Genomic DNA, 20,409 nt, shown 5'->3' on the forward strand with positions numbered 1-20,409 from the left:
TTATTATGCGTTGGATAAAACCAACAGAAACGAGAGTACTCATCCACAAAGACCACATAAAACTTGAACCGTTGATTAGACACAACCGGTGAAGGTCCCCACAAATCACAGTGAATACATCTAAGAGGTTCAGAAACTACAGAACTAGAAGAAAAAACCTGCAACTTGCTACTCTTTCCCATCTGGCAAGGCTGACACACAGGAAGCGATCTGTTCTTATTGATGTTAATCACCTTGCTGGTGTGAAGTTGTTGAAGAATACCAGAGCTTGAGTGTCCCAGACGATGATGCCAGACTTCTTCAGACGCTGAGACTTGCCGGTTTAAATAAAACACCTCAAACTCTTTACTCTTCAACTGATACAAGCCATTACTTCGAGACCCTTTGGCTATCACCTTCTGATGGTATATCAATCACATAGACATGTTTGAGATAAAAAAACACACCACATGGGAACTCTTCACATAGCTTTGAAACCGATAGAAGAGACTTCTTAATATCAGGACAGACTAACACTTCATTTAACTGAATATTACATGAGGAAGTGGCAATAACCGTGGAGCCAACATGAGTAATGGGGAGGAAATCACCATCACCTACCATCACCGCATCATCTCCATTGTATGGGTGAGTTGTCTGAAGATTCTGCGCCGAGGACGTGACATGAGCAGACACCCCAGAGTCAGGATACCACTCTCTTCCTGACTCATCAAATCTCATGGGGGCAAAGACTGCAGGGCTTTGGTAGTTGTTGTCGAACCTGTTGTAACACTTGAGGGCCGTGTGGTCTACTCTCCCACAGATCTGACAAGTAGGTCGTTCTCCTGAATTGTTGACTGGCGTCTGATGTTGAACAAACCCTCGACCACGTGAAGTGTAGCCTCCTCTGCCTCTGTAGGAATATCTCCCACGACCTCTATAGTTCGGATTGTAACTTGGAGGAGGGTGAGTGTACGTTTGATTTGGCTCAGAGGTCTGAGCATTAAACGCAATGTGTGGGGTAACAGTGGCGTTCTCTTCATACGACCGAAGCTTGCACTCAAATGCCTGAACCTCTGAGACCACATCATTGAAGGAAGGCTGAGGGAACTTCGTTAGTGAACTCTGTATCACAGTGGTGATAGGATAGTACTCACGACCTAACCCATTCAGGTAGCCAAAGATCTTCATAGACTCTTCCACAGGTTTGCCAATAGAGCTCAAGGAGTCACACATCGTCTTGAACTCCCTGCTGTAGGTCGCCAAAGTCTTCCCTTTGCTGTTGAGGAGCTGCAGACTTCGACACAGAGTAAACTCGCGAGCAAGAGAACTCTTGTTGAAGTTCTCCGCCAAAGACATCCAGACGTCTCGTGCTGTAGTGAGATTGTGAACATGACCTAGTACTTCTTCCGACAACGTGCCAAAGATCCAAGATCTCACAAGATGATCTGAACAGAACCAAGATTCAAACTGAGGATTAGGTGTCTCCGTCGGAACACCGTCTATAACCACCGTCCGTGTTGAAACTGGAGCCGTGACAGCACTGTTAACAAAACCAATGAGCTTCTGACTGGGAAGGAGGGATTTGAACTGGGTTTTCCAGATAAGGTAGTTTCCAGCTGTGAGTTTCAGAGTCACCGAGTTAATAACATACAACAAGATAAGGTTTTTCTCTGAATAATATTACTTTGATTAACTTGAAACAGAGGGCTTACATCATGCTCTTATAGTGTTCATCAGAACAGTCTAGATACAACTGAAAATGATAAGATACACAGCTGTAAAGGTGAGTCATCCCGCTGGTATAGCTCTCAACGGATCAAATTTGTTTTGGAGCTCCATTATCCTCTTCTATGTACACTTCTTTTGTCCAGCTGCTTTAGGAAAGCAAGACGACCGTTGGCTATCTGATTCAGAGGCCTTGGCTTATGTTATGTTCTCAACTTGGGCCTCTGAATGTGTTGGGCTTACATTCCCCCTCAAACTTGAGGTGGGGGCAACACCAACTCCGAGTTTGCCGTAAAGCTCATTATGCTAACGCCGAGGGAGAGACTTAGTAAATATGTCAGCCAGTTGTTAATTAGCCGAAATGTGGTGTGTCTCAACGAGCCCCAATGCCACTTGTTTCCGAATGTAATGATAGTCTGTGTCGAAATGTTTCGATCTTGAGTGTAGAGCTGGATTGGCGCTTAGGTAGACTGCAGACAGATTATCACAGAATAGCATCGTGGACTGAGTCTGAGGTAGCTTGAAATCTCTGAGTAAAGAGGAGAGCCAGGTTATCTCTTGAGCCGTGGAGTAGAGGGCTCTGTATTCTGCCTCCGTCGACGATCGAGACACTGTAGGCTGTCTTTTTGCTGACCATGAGATGAAGTTAGGTCCAAGCAAAGTGCACGAGTCTGTAGTTGATCTTCTTGTTTCTTACACCCCGCCCAATCACTATCACAGAAGCCTGATAAGATTAAACCTTCATTCTTCTTGATGTGTAGACCATACTCTGAAGTTCTTTTAATGTATCAAAGGATTCTTTTCAGTAGGCTAAATTCTAAAGTTGTAGGGGCGTGCATCCTTTAACAGACAAGGTTTACTGCAAACGGAATGTCTGGTCTGGTAATCGTTAGGTATTGCAGCTTGCCTGCAAGACTTCTGTAATATGTAGGTTCAGGAAACACTGATGACGAATTATCCTCAATTCTAACAGGCAAGGGAGTTGGCATAGGGTTACAGTCTAACATCATGGTTTGATGTAGTATATCCTGAGCATACTCATGTTGATGTAGGAAGATACCATCAGTGTAAGCTTGCACTTGAATTCCAAGAAAGTGACTAGGTACTCCCAGATCCTTCATTGCGAACCTCTTGATCAGAGCTTGTAGTAGACTGTCCAGAAGTTCATTATCACTTCCTGATAGGAGTATGTCATCTACATACATGAGCAGAACTAGACTCTTGCTTTGGTTGTGATAGGTGAATAAAGACGGATCAGACCTACTGCAGGAGAAGCCAAACTCTATGGAAGCTACTGAAAGTGTCAAACCAGGCCCTTGGCGCTTGCTTAAGACCGTACAAAGCCTTTGTCAGACGACACACATGATTCGGTCTTGCTTCATCTACAAAACCATCAGGCTGGTACATGTACACAGGTTCTGCTAGCTCCCCATGGAGAAACGCACTTGAGACATCAAGTTACTTCACTTTTCAACCTTTGGCTAACGCTATGTTGAGTAGTAATCTGATCGTGGCTGTTCTCACCACAGGACTGAATGTCTCAAGATAATCCACACCTTCTTCCTGTTCACACCCTTTAGCCACCAATCTAGCTCTGCGTTTCCTTACCGTTCCATCAGGATTTAGTTTTGTATAGTAGACCCATCTGCTACTGAGGACGTTCATGTCTTCACTCTGAGGGACTAACGTCCAAGTGTGAAGCATATGAATGTTGATCATCTCTTCTGATACTGCACTATTCCACTCAGGATGCTTCATGGCTTCACGAATGTTTCTTGGTTCCTTTGTATCATACTTGGAAGCAACCATTACATAGCGTGTGTTAGGTTTTTGTATTCAAGCCTTAGCTCTGGTAATCATCGAATGAGTATTAGTAGATGCTTGTTCTTCCACAACCGGAGCTGGAGGCTGAGCTTCTTCTCCACCATGATCAACTGCTGGAGCCTGAGGTGGAAATGGGGTATGTGGAGTAATAACAGGCTTCGGTAGACTCCAAGATATTTTCTCAGGAACCGGCGGTTCTTCTGGTTGCGCAGTAGCTAGTTGCCATGCTTTCAACAGACCAGTCTCATATCTTGGAACCAGATTCTTGTACTGATCTTTGAAGGGAAACACTGACTCATCAAAAATTACATGTCTCGATATGTAGACTCTCCCGGTTGGTGGGTATAAGCATCGATAGCCTTTGTATTGCGAGCTGTACCCAAGGAAAACACATAAGAGAGAGCGCGGTTCAAACTTGTGCTCCGTTATTGGTCTGAGACAAGGATAACAACCATAACCAAATACTCTGAGATGAGTGTAATCTGGTTTCTGCTTCACCAACATCTCTGAAGAACTCTTGTTATCTCTCGATGCTGCAGGTAGCAAGTTACTAATGTAAGATGCAGTGTGAAACGCCTCCACCCAATAGTGTAGAGGTAGGTGGCTTTGAAACATCATAGCCAGTCCTAACTCAATGAGATGCCTATGTTTCCTTCCAGCGATCCTATTTTGTTGTGGAGTGTATGGGCATGAGATACGGTGTTGTATATCACAGTGACTAGATGATCTCTCAGTTTCGTATTCATGAATTCACCTCCACCGTCTGTCTGTAACATCTTTATCTTGGTGTTGTATTCGTTTTCTACCAGCTTTTGAAACCCAAAGAATATGAAAGTGAACTCAGATTTATTATGCATTGGATAAAACCAACAGAAACGAGAGTAATCAATTACAAAGACCACATAAAACTTGAACCGTTGATTAGACACAACCGGTGAAGGTCCCCATAAATCACAATGAATACATCCAAGAGGTTCAAAAACTACAGAACTAGAAGAAAAAACTGCAACTTACTACTCTTTCCCATCTGGCAAGGCTGACACACGGGAAGCGATCTGTTCTTATTGATGTTAATCTCCTTGCTGGTGTGAAGTTGTTGAAGAATACCAGAGCTTGAGTGTCCCAAACGATGATGCCAGACTTCTTCAGACGCTGAGACTTGCCGGTTTGAATAAAACACCTCAAACTCTTTACTCTTCAACTGATACAAGCCATTACTTCGAGACCCTTTGGCTATCACCTTCTGATGGTATATCAATCACATAGACATGTTTGAGATAAAAAAACACACCACATGGGAACTCTTCACATAGCTTTGAAACCGATAGAAGAGACTTCTTAATATCAGGACAGACTAACACTTCATTTAACTGAATATTACATGAGGAAGTGGCAATAACCGTGGAGCCAACATGAGTAATGGGGAGGAAATCACCATCACCTACCATCACCGCATCATCTCCATTGTATGGGTGAGTTGTCTGAAGATTCTGCGCCAAGGACGTGACATGAGCAGACGCCCCAGAGTCAGGATACCACTCTCTTCCTGACTCATCAACTCTCATGGAGGCAAATACTGCATGGCTTTGGTAGTTATTGTCGAACATGTTGTAACACTTGAGGGCCATGTGGCATACTCTCCCACAGATCTGACAAGTAGGTCATTCTCCCGAATTGTTAATTGGCGTCTGATGTTGAACAAACCCTCGACCACGTGAAGTGTAGCCTCCTCTGCCTCTGTAGGAAGATCTCCCACGACCTCTATAGTTCGGATTGTAACTTGGAGGAGGGTGAGTGTACGTTTGATTTGGTCAGAGGTCTGAGCATTGAACGAAATGTGTGGGGTAACAGTGGTGTTCTCTTCATACGACCAAAGCTTGCACTCAAATGCCTGAACCTCTGAGACCACATCATTGAAGGAAGGCTGAGGGACTTCGTTAGTGAGCTCTGTATCACAGTGGTGATAGGATCGTACTCACGACCTAACCCATTCAGGTAGCCAAAGATCTTCATAGACTCATCCACAGGTTTGCCAATAGAGCTCAAGGAGTCACACATCGTCTTGAACTCCCTGCTGTAGGTCGCCAAAGTCTTCCCTTTGCTGTTGAGGAGCTGCAGACTTCGACACAGAGTAAACTCGCGAGCAAGAGAACTCTTGTTGAAGTTCTCCGCCAAAGACATCCAGACGTCTCGTGCTGTAGTGAGATTGTGAACATGACCTAGTACTTCTTCCGACAACGTGCCAAAGATCCAAGATCTCACAAGCTGATCTGAACAGACCCAAGATTCAAACTGAGGATTAGGTGTCTCCGTCGGAACACCGTCTGTAACCACCGTCCGTGTTGAAGCTGGAGCCGTGACAGCACCGTTAACAAAACCAATGAGCTTCTGACTGGGAAGGAGGGATTCGAACTGGGTTTTCCAGAGAAGGTAGTTTCCATCTGTGAGTTTCAGAGTCACCGAGTTAATAACAGACAACAAGATAGGGTTTTTCTCTGAATAATATTACTTTGCTTAACTTGAAACAGATGGCTTACGTCATGCTCTTATAGTGTTCATCGGAACAGTCTAGATACAACTGAAAAGGATAAGATACACAACTGTAAAGGTGAGTCATCCCGCTGGTATAGCTTTCAACGGATCAAATCTGTTTTGGAGCTCCATTGTCCTCTTCTCCGTACACTTCTTTTGTCCAGCTACTTTAGGAAAGCAAGACGACCGTTGGCTATCTATTGGCTTCTGTTATGTTATCAACTTGCGCCTCTGAATGTGTTGGGCTTACAGTCCCGTCGGTATACTTAAACAAGAGACGAACATATCTTGCTCCTTCATGTTTGATTAGTAATTTTTTTTTTCATCTCTTTTTAGAGAGCTTAGTTTGTAAATTAGTTACCAAAGACATACAATGCTATTAGTTTCTTCGGATTCTATAATTGCAACGAAATTGCAACTTTACATATAATGGAAACTTCATCATTTCTATAATATAATATGATCTCGCATTGTCCCCCACCCTCCCTAATGGATTGAATGACCCTTCAAATCTCAACTTTTCAAAATGTCACTCTTTGCTCTCTTTTGTTTTGTTCATCATTTTGATCTTTTTTTATTTGTCTGTTTATAGGCGTTATAATTATGTTGTCGTCTGATTACAATAGATGATAACCCGCACACATGTTCGGAGGTGAATTTGTGCTCAAATCTACTATATCAAGCTGTTATAGAATACAAGTGCAGACTCGAAATATAAATGTATGTCTAGTATATATTCACCAGTTCGGTATAAAAATCATCAGATTATAGAATAACAAAACAAATTACTTATTTTATTAACCTACGCTTTTGAGGTTTAGTTATTTAAGAGTATACCGATAAAACATATATATAATACTTTCTCATTCTAGTATATGTAAACTATGTATAAACTAAGAACTATTTGATTTATTAAATGATAAACCATAAAACTTATAACGAATAGTTCAAATCTCTCATTTTTACAATTATAATAGCTAGATAGGGTATTAGAGAGAAATAAATATTAGACGAATGATCAAATCTCTCATTCTTCGAACATATTCAAAAGGAGGTGATTAGAATCTTGCCAGGATATTTCATTAAAACCGTTTTAGGAATAAAAATCAAAACTAGATTATTTAATCTGGATGAAATAATATATATATATATATATATATATATATATGTTTCCAATATTAAAAATTACTTCAATTTGAAGAAGTGTATTTCTGGGATTGTGAGGATCAGATAACATATTAGAAACCATCTATTTAAAATATAATTTGTATATATAAAAGTATATACATTAGAGTAGGTAAATAAATCAAAACCAATACATTTTGTTTATTTACAATCATGTTTTTGGTAAATAAATCAAAAAATCATTTATTTACTTTATATGGTATATAATTAAACTTTATTGATATTGACATAGATATATATATAGTATATTTTAATATAAATATTTATTATTGACACTTCCTACTCATATGATATTATTAACATTTGTATATTTGTTGTAACAAAAATTTAAACCGTTAATCACAAAACTTTTAATGTGAGATTTTTCGATACAAATTTCAAATTTAAAATATTTAATTAACATATTTATATATTTATATAGTATATAATTTAATTTGAATTATATTAATAAATATATATATGATATGAATATTTATTAATGAGACTTCATATTATATGTTTAATTTTATTGTTTAATTTCTTTTAATAATATAAAATTAAACAAAAAATAGAGGATACAAGAATTGTTATCAAATATGTATTCTTCATATTCATTAATTGTCATATATATATTAATCATATTAGGTAATTCTGTAACTTTTATTTAAGGAAGTAGTTGAAAATATTCTTTTGTACACTGCTAATCAATTTGATAGTTAATTTAATAAAAAAAAATATATATTTATATAGACCAACTTATTTTTTTAATAATTCTAAAAATCATCCTAGTGATGACACATGGCTACGAAAACATGTTGTACTGTTCTATGATTAATATATATAGGGGATTCTTGGTTCTCAGTCAAGGGTGGTTCTCAATCAAGGGTGTATTATCGACCAATTTTAAAATACTAACAATACCACTGGTATGTGGTTCAACTCATCTGAAATTTAAGAAAACAAAGACACTTTAACACTAGTTAACTACAAATTGGACGATAACTCAAAGTCCTTGTATATTCAGGTAGACCGGACGAGATCCATATTGATAGCCAACTGAGATGGTAATCATAGAATAAATTCACATAGTTTTATCATGCTCGTTTACTATCTTTTTTTTTTCAAATAAATATTGATGCAGTTTACATGGTTATATATATATATTAAAGATTTGATGTGATGCGCATTACAAGAAAAATGTGTCAATTAAAGTTTGATGTACCAGCCAAAGATGAATAAAACATTAGAGGTCACCACACCCATCGAGAGCATCTCCAATCAATTGCTATTTTCACTTCTATAATAATATTTAGTGGTAAAATTGTTCAAGCCTACCTCTATTTTCTTTTCTATAATAAAAATTTCTATTTTTTTCTTTATTTATAGAAAAATAAATAACATTCTTTTATTTTTTTTACTTTACATTTAGAGATTGTTATTTTAAAAGAATACATTGGAACATATCTCAATTCTATTGTAGAGTTCCTATATTTTAATGATGGAAATAGCAAAATACAATGGAGATGGTTTAACAACTACGCGGTTGAAGATGTAATATATAACAAAAGGAATTGTTGAATCAAACTCAATTGGTGACATGGGCCCACTTTTCATTTATTTGATCTTTTCAACTACACTTCTTATATTGATTAAATTTGCACCATTTACATATGCTTTTCGATTAGTCATATGCTAGCCTTTCACTGTCGGTTAAACGATGATTTTAAAGAGATACGTTTGGACTTGAACATCAGTTTCGACGACATTTATAGTTGAGTCATAGTCAACTCTTACTTGATGTTGCACTCTAGGCCAATGGAGTGATGATATTAATGATTTTATCATTAAAATGATCGTAATCATGTGTAGTGCCTATAGATAATATAAAAATTGATTGGATGATTATACCATATAACAAATTCAATAGAACAGAAATACAACAGATTTGTAATAGGTTTTGAATGCATGAAAAAAACTACTGCTAGCCCTCAGCTAAGCTATGAGAAGGCAGCATAAAACACTATTTTATCATGTCTATAATGAAAATACCATCATTTAAACACTTTGAACATGTTTTTTTCTAACTCAATTAGATTTTTACCGTCTAAAATGAAATTAATTACTAACAGCCAAACAAAGTGTTGAACAGCCATAGAAAAAAAAACAAATACTAGTTTCAGTCAAGTTTACGTTATAATTCTGAAATACGTTATAATATCGATAAATTTTGATAAATGGAATTACTTAGTTTTTTTAATGAATTATGAGTAGCATGATTTCGATAAATTCGTCTCTGGCCAATGTAGTTTCAAATTTTGAGTTTAAGATAATAAGAAAAAGAAAATCAAATAGTAGAGTTTTCAAATTTTACTTCATTATATTCAATTTGAAAAAAAAAGCCAGCTTCATGTTTCACAAAAACATTTTTATTTAATATTTCAATAAGTTTTTGTTTGTCATTTTCTACTAGTGTCTGGGTGGAAAACGTCAACGAGGGTGATATTGGTTCCCTAAAGAAGAAACCTTCACTTTTATTGAAAAATATATCATGTGACACATTCATTGATATGTAAAAAGCTGTCCTATGTTAACTTATATGATTGTGAAAATAGAATCATTGTTTTACTCAGTGGCGGATCTAGAACTGCATTTAACCGGGGGCACATAAATTTTTTTCACTATATTTTATAGTTAGATGGGGGCACTGACTTTGATTAACTTTAATTGCTCAAAGAAAATTAAGAATGAGACGGGGGCATGTGACCCCGCACAACCCTTACTGCGTCCGCCCCTGGTTTTACTTTCAGTGGTAATGCATACATGTAATATAAACAGTGCATCAAATATGAATGGTTTTGCCACATGTAACTTTGTATGATTTAACTGAGATTCATATGTTTTAGCTGATATCCGTTTCAGACTATTTCATAAAATGCCGTCTCAGTAATTTATTGGAGACTATATTTGAGAATATTTTTGTTAAAGTGTGACAAGGAGAAATATGCAATACAGCCGAGAGGCGTGAGTCAACAAAAAAATCGAATATAAGAAAAACTGAGTATACAAAGAAGAGATGAGATTCGTGAGAGAAGAAAACATCGTTTAAATTTTTTTTTAGATGTTAGTCTCTGATACCTTGACAAATTCGAATTGGGAAACTTAACCTTGTACTCCTTTCGATACTTATAGCATCATTATCCACGGTTTCTTAGGGTGGAGTTCTTAGGGGAATATAAAAAACTGTTTCTTAATTTTCAACTAAAAAAGTTAAGAAACAGTTTCTTATATTTTCCTAAGAACTCCGCCCTAAGAAACTGTGGATAATGATGCTCTTAGAACTTAAACTTGTATATTTACATACAAGGTAGACCTAAAAGAAAAAAAAGTATACCTAAAAGGTATCTTTAAATCGAAATGAAACATATACAAAATATATACTTAGATATCCGAGGAAACAATATGAAAAGTGGACTCTTTTTACTTTGTGCCGAAAATGTTTAATTCATTTTCAATGTAAAATAAATTAAATCGTTTATGCATTATATAAATGCATTATATAAATAATGATGATGCTACTAAGTATTATCTCGTTTATCAATCAAAAAATATCTTTCACTTTCTAAATGCATTATATATATTGTCTTGTTAATGAATAATTATATTGAAAAAAAAATGGAATAGTTTGACATTTTGGTTCAATAGATATACAGTTTGAGGAATAGCTTCAACATGGGCTCAATCATCAAACCAGAGCGGTGGGAATCAGTAAATGATGCATTATATTTATTTCCACATTATAAATGCAACTAGTTTATTTGAAATAATGTTTGGTTATTTAAGTTTATACTCTTGATAACTATAAAATTATGTTTCACACTTCGTAATTCTTAGACTAATGCATTCACGTGTAGTTTGAATTCTCTACCAAGAGCGAGAAAGATTACACTAATCCTTGTAAGAAAGTTTGAAAAGAATTACTCTATAAATGTGAATTATGTGAGTGACTTGATATTCAAAGAAAACAAACATGTAAGAAAAAGATAAATATTCCAATCAATGGTAGATCTTTGAAGGAAAGATTCAAATTCGCGCCAATATTTGATGGGGAAAAAAGTTAAAAGCTAAAATATTCTCTAAACTATTTTTGTTGATGTTATATATCAGTATTCAGAACAAAAATGTATGTCAAATATGTGATATAAATAAACTGAGTCTTACGGTGGAGAATTAAACAAGTAATGTCTAATATATAAAGAGATGTCCAACTCTAATTAGTACGAAGCCTTTTGGGAAGGAGTCCAAAAGTAAATCCATGCGGGCCAGTCTTTTGAGCCCAAAGTGGACAATATCGTACTATTCAGATAATATAGAGTTGGACATGGGCTCACGCAATTCCAACAATTGGTATCAGAGCCAGGTTTGACGAAAAATCTGCAAAAAGACCAAAATACACTTCGAGTAAGAACGGGACCCATCGAGTTAGGATTGAGAGGTGTGTTTCGCAGAGATCAAGTCAAAAGATCCTGGAAATCGGTTATGGAATACAAGATGAATGTGATTCGTGATTCTTAGTTTGAAGGGGAGAATGTGATATAAACAAATTAAGTCCCACATTGGAGAATTAGACAAGGAATGTCTAATATAAAAAGAGATGTCCAACTCTAATTAGTACGAGGCTTTTTGGGAAGGAGCCCAAAAGTAAATCCATGCGGACCAGTTTCTTAGGCCTAAAGTGGACAATATCGTACTAATCGGATAATATAGAGTTGGACATGGGCTCAAGTGATTCTAACAAAATATAATCGTGAGAAGATAGGTAGTTGTCGAAATCCCATAGGGCATTGACTTAAGCGAGTGAGGAGATGAAACGTAGCCCATCTACATCTTCATCTATCAACTATCATCTATGTGGGTTGTTAAAAAAAAGAGAGGTCATGTTACTCCTTTTTATGTGCTGTAAATTTTTGTTAATACGCGAGCGATTTATCTACTACAGCATAACATAGAATAATGATATTTTTACAAACTGTTTGATTAATCTATCATCCTTAACGCACAAAAACAAAAAGTGACTCGGCTATTCAACTATAATTAATTATAATTAAACCTTCATTACATTGAAGTTCTTTGAGAAACATGTTCATGCAAAGATTAATATGGCATACGGTATCCAAGCAATAGCAGAAACACAACATATGGAGAATAAAGATTATACATATGGATTTGCACATTTTTATGATCAAAACATTGTGGAGAACATAATGTTATATAATGTTTTCTAAAAAGAAAAAGTAAGGGATAGAGAAAGTGACGAAAGGTGAAGTATGTGGTGAAAAAAGGAGTTCCTGCTTCTCATTTGTCTCTTTCAAACTTTATGATGCAAAGCGACCTTTCTTTTCTCTTTCTCCTTTTATTGCAATCGTTTGTGTCATTTTCTTTTCTTATTAATTTCATAAAGTTGTATGATCGTATCCCTTGTTTTTATTTTGCCCTGACAGGACCGACACCGATCTTTCATACATCTTTCGGTAATAAATGTTATTGGATTCCTTTTCATGTTACATAGTTGTATTTTCTATTTCTCCGCTGACATAATACATTAATAAAAGTAGAATGACTTCATGAATAATATATGGTCGAGCTAGAACTTCTACCACCGCTGACTCTAATAACTCAGATTAAACTACTTTTACAATTTTAGGTTAGTGTTTGATTTTGTAAACCCGAATACACTAATATACACTATTGTTACTTTTTTTTTGTTTTGTTGAACCATTTCTTTCATTCAACTAAACAAACCACATTGTTTTTAACATTTATACATTCAAGGATAGACATTGCCAGAAAAACAGTCTGAACATTATCAAAACAAAAAAATGAAACTAAAAGATATAGGATTGAAGAGAGTAGCAAGGCTTCTAGCGTCATGGAAAACACCTGCAATCTCGTTCAAAACAAATCCTAAACGCAAGGTAAATGTGAAGACTTGAGAGTCTGAGAATATATAGAAACTAAGGAGGATTAATTCCTTAGCCTTGAGGAGAGCTGAGTGTAGCTTCAAAGCTTCAACCATGAGTGCAGACCCACCAACGCTTGAGAAACTTCCTTTGCATCTTGGCAGTTCCAGACAATTTCACAAATGAGAAACATTAAAGTCTCAAGGGCCATCATGGTTAGAAGGTCAGCACCATCAAAGATTGCTGAAAGGGAAGCAATTCAAGACATAGTTTCTGCATCTGAAAGAACCATCTTCGACACACTATTTCCTGTACCAACACCATTCAAGGCATGTGGAAGTTTTGGAAAGAGACCACCCAAAACAACTACAGAATCAGAGTCCTGCTTTATGAAGGCTGACAACTGTGAAGAGAACCACTGCCAAATGAGTAAACTTGAAATAATTGAAACCAAAACCACAAAGGCAAAGATCCAAATATCCTCATACTGAGATAAGAAACTGGTACACCACAGTGTAATATCCTCATATTGAGGTAAATAGAGTTTCTTAATGAAACTCACATAGCGTGCAACATCTTCAAACTGAGGTAAAAAGAGCTTCAAAGAGAGCACAACATCCTCATTCAAGAGTAAAAGGAGACTCCTATTGAGATAATTAAAACCTAACAAAAGGCAAGGTTTCAAAATAAGTGATTTACTCCAATAGACTGAGAAACCCTCGACATAGAGGAAGGAACGAATCTGATGGGTCAGGAGGGTCTGGAGGTGGAGCCACAGTAAGTAGATCTGAGAGTAAGGTGAATGACGGATCTGGATCTGAATCTGGAACCAGACTCGTCAAGGCTGAAAACCGAGCAAGCACCACCGTAGCCATGGCAGAAAGAAAGAGGAGGAAAGAAGAAGAAGATTCTTGTTGGTGAACGTGAGGTCACACCGACAGCGGAGACAGTAACGATGAAACCCTAGTCGCCTTTATTGTCGCCTCTGGATTATCTATACTCGTTGTAATACACTATTGTTACTTAAAATAAGAAAATATTTGTTTATATCCCTCTGGTTAAAGAGAGTGACAACCAATAGATGTCAATCCAAATCCAATAAAAAATGTAAAAGTATCTTTTTAAAATTAGTTTTGCAAATCATAAACTTTGAAGCTAGCATATTTTTTTTTTCTTATTTGTTTTGCAAAGCTAAAATCATAAACTAAATAATAGAATGTTGAATACGACTTTTAAATTATTCTGATTCAGTCACATCGTATGAGTTACGAGTATACTTATGAATGAGATTTTTTTTTTTTTGGGTCAAACGTATGAAAGAGATATTTATCGTGTATTTTGTAGATAGTTAATATGTGGTATACAAAAAATTGAAATAATAAAGAAAATAGAAAAATATTATTTGACTTGAACACGGCAATAAATAAATAAATAAAGAATGAACTAAAGATCAGCAACAAGAATCTGAGTATCTACCACCAGTAACCACCTGTTTCTGTTTGATTCCAAACTCTCACTTTCCCTACCCCTCGTGTCTAGGTCCCCACCTTTGTGTTCCACTCAACCCAACAGTGTATCCTCCTTCTCCTTCCATAAATTAATTTATTCCCCATTAACATTTTCTTATTTCAATTCCAAAAAATATTCAAATAGTAAAATAATTCACCTGAAACTTCAGAATTTGCGCATTTTATTTCCTTCTTTAAAAAAAAAAAAACTGAAATTTGTTATTATATATGATCGCCGGCGATGCCAACGGCGGTGAACGTAGCGAAGCAATGCTTGACAACAGAATCAGCCTACGCGCTAGAAGAAGCCGTGAACGTGGCGCGCCGACGAGGACACTCACAAACGACGTCGCTTCACGCCGTATCCGCTCTACTCTCTCTACCAACCTCCGTCTTACGCGACGCGTGCGCCCGTGTCCGAAACTCAGCTTACTCTCCTCGTCTCCAGTTCAAAGCTCTAGATCTCTGCCTCAGCGTTTCCTTGGACCGGATCCAATCGGGTCAACAACCCGGGTCCGACGACCCGCCTGTCTCGAACTCTCTCATGGCTGCGATAAAACGGTCTCAAGCTCACCAGCGTCGTCTCCCGGAGAGTTTCAGACTGTACCAAGAGATGTCTCAGAGTAATCAGAACTCGAGTTCGCTCTCTTGCGTGAAGGTGGAGCTTCGTCAGCTCATTCTCTCGATCTTGGATGACCCGGTTGTGAGTCGGGTATTCGGTGAAGCGGGGTTTCGGAGCTCCGAGTTAAAGCTCTCGATTATCCGACCAATCCCTCATCTCTTCCGTTATTCATCTCAACGTGGACAGCAGCAACAGCCTCTGTTCCTCTGTAACGTAACCGGGAATCATCCCGAACCAGAATTGAACCCGGTTCGGTGGGGTTTCAGCATCCCGAACCGGAATCTAACCGGAGATTCTTCTGATCACCGGAGGATCAGCGATGTTTTCACGAGGGAAAAAGCGAGGAATCCTCTGCTTGTGGGTGTATCGGCTTACGGTGTATTAAACGATTTTTTAAAGTCTCTCGAAAACCGAACCGACGGTTTAACCGCGGTTAACATCGGTTCAGAAATATCCGACCAAATAAAAGTCAAGTTCGATAAAACATTCATCGACGCTAGGTTTCGCGATCTAGGGAAAGTGGCTGAGCAAGGGTCAGGACCTGGTTTAGTCTTGAACTACGGAGATTTGAGGGTATTCACTGACGGTGAAGGAAACGTGTCGGCGGCTAGTTACATTGTGGGTAAGGTTTCGGAGCTGTTGCGGAGAAGCGGGAGGAGAGTGTGGTTGATCGGAGCGACGGCGAGCAACGACGTTTATGAGAAGATGGTGAGGAAGTTTCCGAACGTGGAGAAAGACTGGGACTTGCAGTTACTCACCATCACCAATACTCTTAGGTCTTGTTCGCCTCACCACAAATCCAGGTTATATTATTAATTCCTCTTTCGCGCACGTTTCAGATCGTTAAACGCTTTGATCGTTTCTTTTGATGACATCAAACGCGTTGTTAATACCAGTTTTAAACTGATGGTTTTGATGATCTATCGCTGGTTCAACTTTTTTTTTTTTTTAATACGAGTATTCTCGTCTACTAAAACAAAATTAATGGAGTTCGAAAACATGTTAGTAATAACTTTCTCCAAAAAAAAACTTGTTAATAGTCAAATCTAAAAACAGTTTAAACTGGTATATGACTTACTAATAGCCTATTGTTAAGATTCTTGACTAATATGTTTACCGACAATAAGATTTTGTGACATTGACTATTAAGAATAACTATGTGTAACGTATTGTTTAAGTTTGTGCAAAAGCAACTCTTTTGATGTTCTATAATTTACATAATATTTGTTGAGAAAGCAAACATTTTATCGTTAGAAAATAAAATAAGAATCATATTCTAGTTAGCCTTTTCTGTGTTTCTTTTTGTGTGTTTATTGGCTGCATTTACAATTTTAAAATGATGTTTGATAGAAGCACTGAACGTTTTATTTATTTATTGAATCACAAACACAGTGGTTTAGCATGTAAATATATAAACATAAAGACTCATTTGAATGTAGAAGAAACAGAGCATTGATGAAAATTTGACTTATATATTCCTCTATTTCACCAACTTTATGAGTGTATTTGCATTTTATATGTACCATACCTTTTGTCTTCGATGATTTTGACGTGTTATTATAATTAAATGCAGTTTGATGGGATCGTTTGTTCCATTTGGTGGATTTTTCTCAACACCTTATGACATGAAACTACCGTTCTCCGGTTTTAACAAGGAAATCACCGGACCAGTTTCTTCCATATCCGACCAGACCCAATCTACCTTGCCACCTTGGTTGCAGATGACCACAATACCCGATTTAAACCAAAAATCTGATCCCAAGGTCCGTCTACTTTTCTCTTCTCCTACTTTTAATATCTCCCGCACTCATGAAATTCGATTCCTTGGACTACAAGCTTCCTCGGTTGACTACGTTATTACACTATGTTATGTTAATTTCAACGTGTATTTACATTCCCTCAGTGCAGACCAAAGAAGGGTTGGAATCAGTTTGCGGTAATACGTCCACGAGCAGTGCTTCTGCATCAACCGATTCAGCTAAATCGGTCACGACTGATCTGGATCTAAGGATGTGTCCGGTCACCGCAGGCTTTGGTCTCAAGACACGATCTGCGTCCTCCGCTTGCTTGGATAATCCAAGGGATCTCAACGCAGAGAGCTTCAAGATTATATACCAAAGGTTAACCAATAGGGTTTCAGGGCAAGATGAGGCTGCTAGGGTTATCAGCTGCGCATTATCACAACCACCTAAGATTAGCACTAGAAGAGATGTTTGGCTCAATTTGGCTGGTCCTGATACCGTAGGCAAGAGGAGAATGTCGCTTGTGCTTGCTGAGATTGTGTATCAAAGTGAGCACAGATTCATGCCGGTTGATCTTGGTGTCGCTGAACATGAAATGAGCGGTTGTGATGACGTGATGCGGCTGAGAGGAAAGACAATGGTGGATCATATCTTTGAAGTGATGTGTAGGAACCCTTTCTGTGTAGTGTTCCTTGAGAACATTGACAAGGCTGATGAGAAGCTGCAGGTAAGCTTGTCTAAGGCTATTGAAACTGGTAAGTTCATGGATTCGCATGGGAGAGAAGTTGGTATCGGAAACACAACGTTTGTTATGACTTCGTTTTCAGTACAAGATTATGGAACAGTAACCACTTATTCTGAAGAGCAACTCTTGAGAGTAAAAGAGAGGCTAGTGGAGATATGGATCGAAACTGTGTCCTGTCTGAGCTCGGAGAAAAAGAGGAAGCTAGGTTTGGGAGAAACTGTAGAGACGGGGAAAAGGTTGAACAGAACAACTAATGGAGTTCTTGATCTGAACCTTCCGGCGCAAGAAACCGAGGAAACATATCAGAACTCAAAGCTTTGGTTAGTGAATTTGAAGAAACACGACAGTCTCATTGAGGTTCCTTTTAAGCCTTTTGACTTTGAAGGATTAGCAGAAAGAATCAAAAGGATCTTAAAAGAAACATTTGCAAAGTGTGTGAGATCAGATTGTTTGCTGGAGATTGACCCTAAGATCATGGAACGATTACTAGCAGCTATTTATTTCTCGGACAATAGAAAAGATATCATCAAAGAGTTGATGGAGAAAGTAATGGCTAAAGTGTTCTTGCATGTTAAAGAAAGGTATGAAATCACTTCTGGTTGTGTAGTAAAACTGTTTGGTCGAGATCTTGACGTTTTGAGTGAGGACGAAATGGACTTGTTCCTTGTAAAATCTCAGTAGGTTAAAAAGTAGGTGCGAGATTTATGTGTGAAGTGTATAAGATAAGGTAGAGTTTAGTTATAGGTGTTGTTGTTGTCCTTTTGTGTTGATATACTAGCATAATGTGTGTTACGATGATATATCATGTAATTGTGAGTGGGTCGTGTCCGTGTTTGTATGTATAAGTTTTTCTGTAAATTAATAATTGTTTGCTTCTATCATTTGGTGACTCGGTCATACAATCTGATCTAATTTGTTGATGAGTTTGGGAAATATTTTGGAGGCATAACAAAAAATCATATCGTTATAATAAGTTTACTATCAGTTGACTTGACCACATACACTCAAAGGATTAGTAAAGAACCAAGTTTGACCAGAATCATCAAAGTCTTTTTTCCAAGTTCTCTTCAAAGTTTCTTTACTTATAGCATTTATATCACCCAATTTGCTTGGTATGATAAAACTCGAGAAAAATATGCATGTAATTGCAACATGGTTAGGTCATTTCCAACCCAATCGCAAAACACCATTTCAGTGTGATTTTTACGCAAAAACCTTTTTCAATCTAACACTAAAAATCACACTATTTTAGTGTAGCATTATAATTTTACATTAAATTTGGTGTGACATTATTCACCATACTAAAATACTTATTCACCCATTAAAATGCTATTCACTTATTTTATTAATAAAATATATAATTAAAAATGACAAATTTAAAAATTAAATATATATAATATTATAAAATAGCTTTTAATGTGAAGTTTAATGTTGCGGTTGTAGATGAACTTTTTTAGTGTTAAACTACATTAAAATAGTGTGGTTTTGACATTTAAATAGTGTTATAGGTCGGAAATGCCATTAAAGTGTCAGCATGTTTTGAATTTCAGTCGTTAATAACTTGATTATTTAAGCTCTTTGAAGCTAAGCGAAGGTAGTCGATTATGTTGTGTGATTAATATTAAAAAAAATAAATAAAGATGAGAAAAGCTAAGATGGTATTTTAAAATCTATTAAAAGAGAAAGTTAAAGGTTTTGGTTTAACAAGGGGGGAAATGATAAGGAAATGGAAAAAGTGGAACCGGGCGGCCAAGTGAATGACATTTTCTGTCGCCCACCCAAACTCCAAAGAAGAGAAGGCGTGTCTCACTTTCTCTCTCGTGCCACAAGCTTTTCAAGGCGTGTTCCTTACTTGCTTTACTCCATTACAAGTAGTAGTCTCCTACTAGAAGACCAACAATAACAAGTTGGATCTCTTTGTTCATCAGTAACATATAGCTATAGATTAAATTGAAAACCACTGAGACAAGAGATTCAACAATAACAAGTTGAATCTCTTTTAAATTAAATTGAAAACCACTTATACCAGTGGATCTGGTCAGCATAAAAAAAATTGAATGTCTTTTAAATTAAAGTATCTTGTCCAGATATACTTAACTATTCTGTAATTGCACCTCAACTAATTTACAAGTTTTGTAACCAACATGCAACTATTGTGAATGAATATATATAATTAGAGCGCCTGAATTTAGTGGATGGATTAGGTTATTTCCCTTTCAGATTTTTATTATTTTACTAATCAAAACAAAGTGATCGATTAGCTTTAGAAATTTAGCAAGTGTAGCATACAAAATCAGCACTTGTTTGAGAAAAACAAAACAGGCACATGAACTACAATCTAGCTCAATAGAAGCTGGTTTCTAAAAACAATAAATACTTCCGGATGAGACTTTTTCTATAAAGAAAAAGTTGAATGGGTGTTGTTTATTCCCCTCATGAAACTTGCATTTGGTCATTATAAAAAGGGAAGACATTTTGAAAAAATCAATGAGATAGGAGAGAATTAATGTCATTTATGCAAAAGAAAACTAAACAAATAGAATAGAAACAGTCAGCAAAACAGCGACATCCTTACCTTTTAAAAGTTCCCCAGTTTTGACTTTTGACC

General features: G+C 36.9%; 1 protein-coding gene across 2 annotated transcripts; it reads left to right on the forward strand.

Moving 5' to 3' along the window:
• The first annotated feature begins 14,792 nt into the window (after nucleotides 1–14,792).
• LOC106327984 lies at nucleotides 14,793–18,682 on the forward strand. 2 transcript variants are annotated; one of them, XM_013766324.1, is made up of 3 exons: nucleotides 14,793–16,117; nucleotides 16,888–17,077; nucleotides 17,218–17,691. In XM_013766324.1, exons 1-3 carry the CDS (start codon nucleotides 14,934–14,936, stop codon nucleotides 17,320–17,322), a joined length of 1,479 nt encoding a protein of 492 aa, XP_013621778.1. In that variant the 5' UTR covers nucleotides 14,793–14,933; the 3' UTR covers nucleotides 17,323–17,691. The 2 variants fall into 2 exon arrangements, with proteins under 2 accessions (XP_013621778.1, XP_013621777.1); XM_013766323.1 differs by having other exon boundaries at nucleotides 14,794–16,117; nucleotides 17,223–18,682.
• Nucleotides 18,683–20,409: the final 1,727 nt, after the last annotated feature.

This window comes from Brassica oleracea, chromosome C3 (genome assembly GCF_000695525.1).
Source record: "Brassica oleracea var. oleracea cultivar TO1000 chromosome C3, BOL, whole genome shotgun sequence".
Taxonomy (NCBI): domain Eukaryota; kingdom Viridiplantae; phylum Streptophyta; class Magnoliopsida; order Brassicales; family Brassicaceae; genus Brassica; species Brassica oleracea.